Source organism: Kryptolebias marmoratus, linkage group LG10 (assembly GCF_001649575.2).
Source record: "Kryptolebias marmoratus isolate JLee-2015 linkage group LG10, ASM164957v2, whole genome shotgun sequence".
In the NCBI taxonomy this organism is placed as follows: domain Eukaryota; kingdom Metazoa; phylum Chordata; class Actinopteri; order Cyprinodontiformes; family Rivulidae; genus Kryptolebias; species Kryptolebias marmoratus.
In genome coordinates, this window is record NC_051439.1 from 20,708,381 (window position 1) to 20,710,210 (window position 1,830).

A 1,830-nucleotide genomic window follows, 5' to 3' on the forward strand; every position below is an offset into this window, starting at 1 on the left:
CAGAGCCGCGGGAAGTTGTTAAATTCTGACTCATATTTGTTATTTATTTCACATTTCCTGGGGACAACTTAATGTCCTCTGTTCACCTGACGTGCACAGAGGGAGGCGAACCTGCGGCCTCCATGCTGTGAAGCCACAGCTCCAACCGCTGCTCCACCGTCCCACTCCCCCTGAGAAACTGTCCTCATCCAGATTACTATCAGAGACTTGTGAAAGCTGGAGCCCCGCCCCCGTGTGACGTCAGAGGGCCGTCCCTGGTTTTAAACCTGTCCACGGTCAGGACCGAGCGCAGAGGACTCTGAGCGTCCTGCCGGATCCGGAGCCGTGCGCGCGCTCCTCGTGACCCAGCCTCAGAGGACCAACCAGATTCTTCTTCTTATTTACTGTAAATAAATCCGTGAAGTTCGGGCTCGGTCTCGTGCAGCTCCGGGAAATGAGACACCCAGGACCGGGGACCCGGAGGACCTGTAACGCACGGACGCCGCGCGTCGACGCGCACGCGGAGCTCCTCGCGCCGCGCCGCCGCAGCAGCAGCAGCAGCAGCATGCCGAGGACAGCCTTCTGCCAGCTGGACGGATAGGCTGAGGGACCCGCAGCTCAGGATGGGAGGACACGCGGTTCTGGACGTGGTGCTGCTGATCCTGACCGCCGGCTCGGTCTGCGGACTTCCCGCCAGCCCGAGGAGCTCCGCGCGGCCGCAGGTAAGGCGCGAGGCTGTCAGGGTCCAGGTGTTTCTTTATGTTTCCCTTCCAAGCATCACCCCTCAGGGTGTCCTCTCCGGGCTTCTGTAGATGTCCACAAACAGCTCTGATGAGGACTTCTGAGGACTCTGGACCTTCTGCTGTCAGAACCAGATGTTCTTGTGGTTCCACAGGTGGATGTCTCGGTCCAAACTGTCCTCCTGACAGCAGGATCTCCTCCCAACCTCAGACAGGTGTCTCCTCAGATGTCCTCGTCCTGCTGGTCCTCCTGGCAGCAAGGACAAAGGTTTAGACGAGCCTGGACGTGTCCATCAGTCCTCTGAGCTGAGAACCGAACCTTGAGCTGGGAGGCAGAACCCAACGGTTCCTCTCCGGTTCTGATGGATTCAGCCGAAGGTATCTGCTTCAGCTCGGCTGCCTTTGTTTGTTTTTCAACAATCAGCCGAAATCAGAGGTTTCGGCTTCTTCTGAGCCAGGATCTGGAGTCTGGTTCCGTCGTTCCTCTGAGATTTTCTTTGATGGGAAAATGATGTTTTATGTTCCGATAGAAGAAAACCAGAACCAGGAGCCTTTAATGTTCGTCTGCAAGCAGGACGGAAGGAAAGTGGCTAAAAGCAGCAAAACATCAGCTAAAAGCTACAGATAACAACATACCCAAAGTAACAAAAGGCGAGCTAACAGCTAACAGAACCAAAATGATAACTAGAGGCTAAGAGTAGAAAGATGCTAGTCTAATGCAGCAAAAGGTTAGCTAAAAGTAGCAAAACGTCAGCTAAAAACGACAGCTAGAGGCTAAGAGTAGTAAAATGCTAGCTAAAAGCAGATTTAAAAGAGAACAGATGTATTTCTACTTTTAAAAGTATAAAAGTTACAAACACTGAAAGCCACAGCAGCCGCCTCCTGAATGAGCCGAAGGTTTGTTTGCTAAAACAGCTGAAAGTCTGGCGCAGGCGCAGTTCGCAAAAAAACCCCCAAAATAATAAAAACAGGAAGAGAAGACAAATCCCACAATTCAATAAAAGAAGCCGGTCTGAAGCAGAAAGTCTGTTTTTTCTTTATTCCCTGACATTTACCTGCTTTAGGAGGAGGAGGAGGAGGAGGAGGAGAAGGAGGAGGAGGAGGAGGGGGG

General features: G+C 52.6%; 1 protein-coding gene across 2 annotated transcripts in view; it reads left to right on the forward strand.

Annotated features, from left to right (window-relative positions):
* The first annotated feature begins 228 nt into the window (after positions 1–228).
* LOC108247000 (isthmin-2) overlaps positions 229–1,830 on the forward strand; it is an 8,491-nt gene continuing 6,889 nt past the window's right edge. Inside the window, exon 1 of one of the 2 annotated variants that reach the window (XM_017434822.3) lies at positions 229–701. In XM_017434822.3, the coding sequence (XP_017290311.1) occupies positions 603–701 (99 nt within the window). In that variant the 5' untranslated portion in view covers positions 229–602. The remainder of the gene's footprint in view (positions 702–1,830) is intronic. The other variant, XM_017434820.3, reaches the window with a different exon arrangement.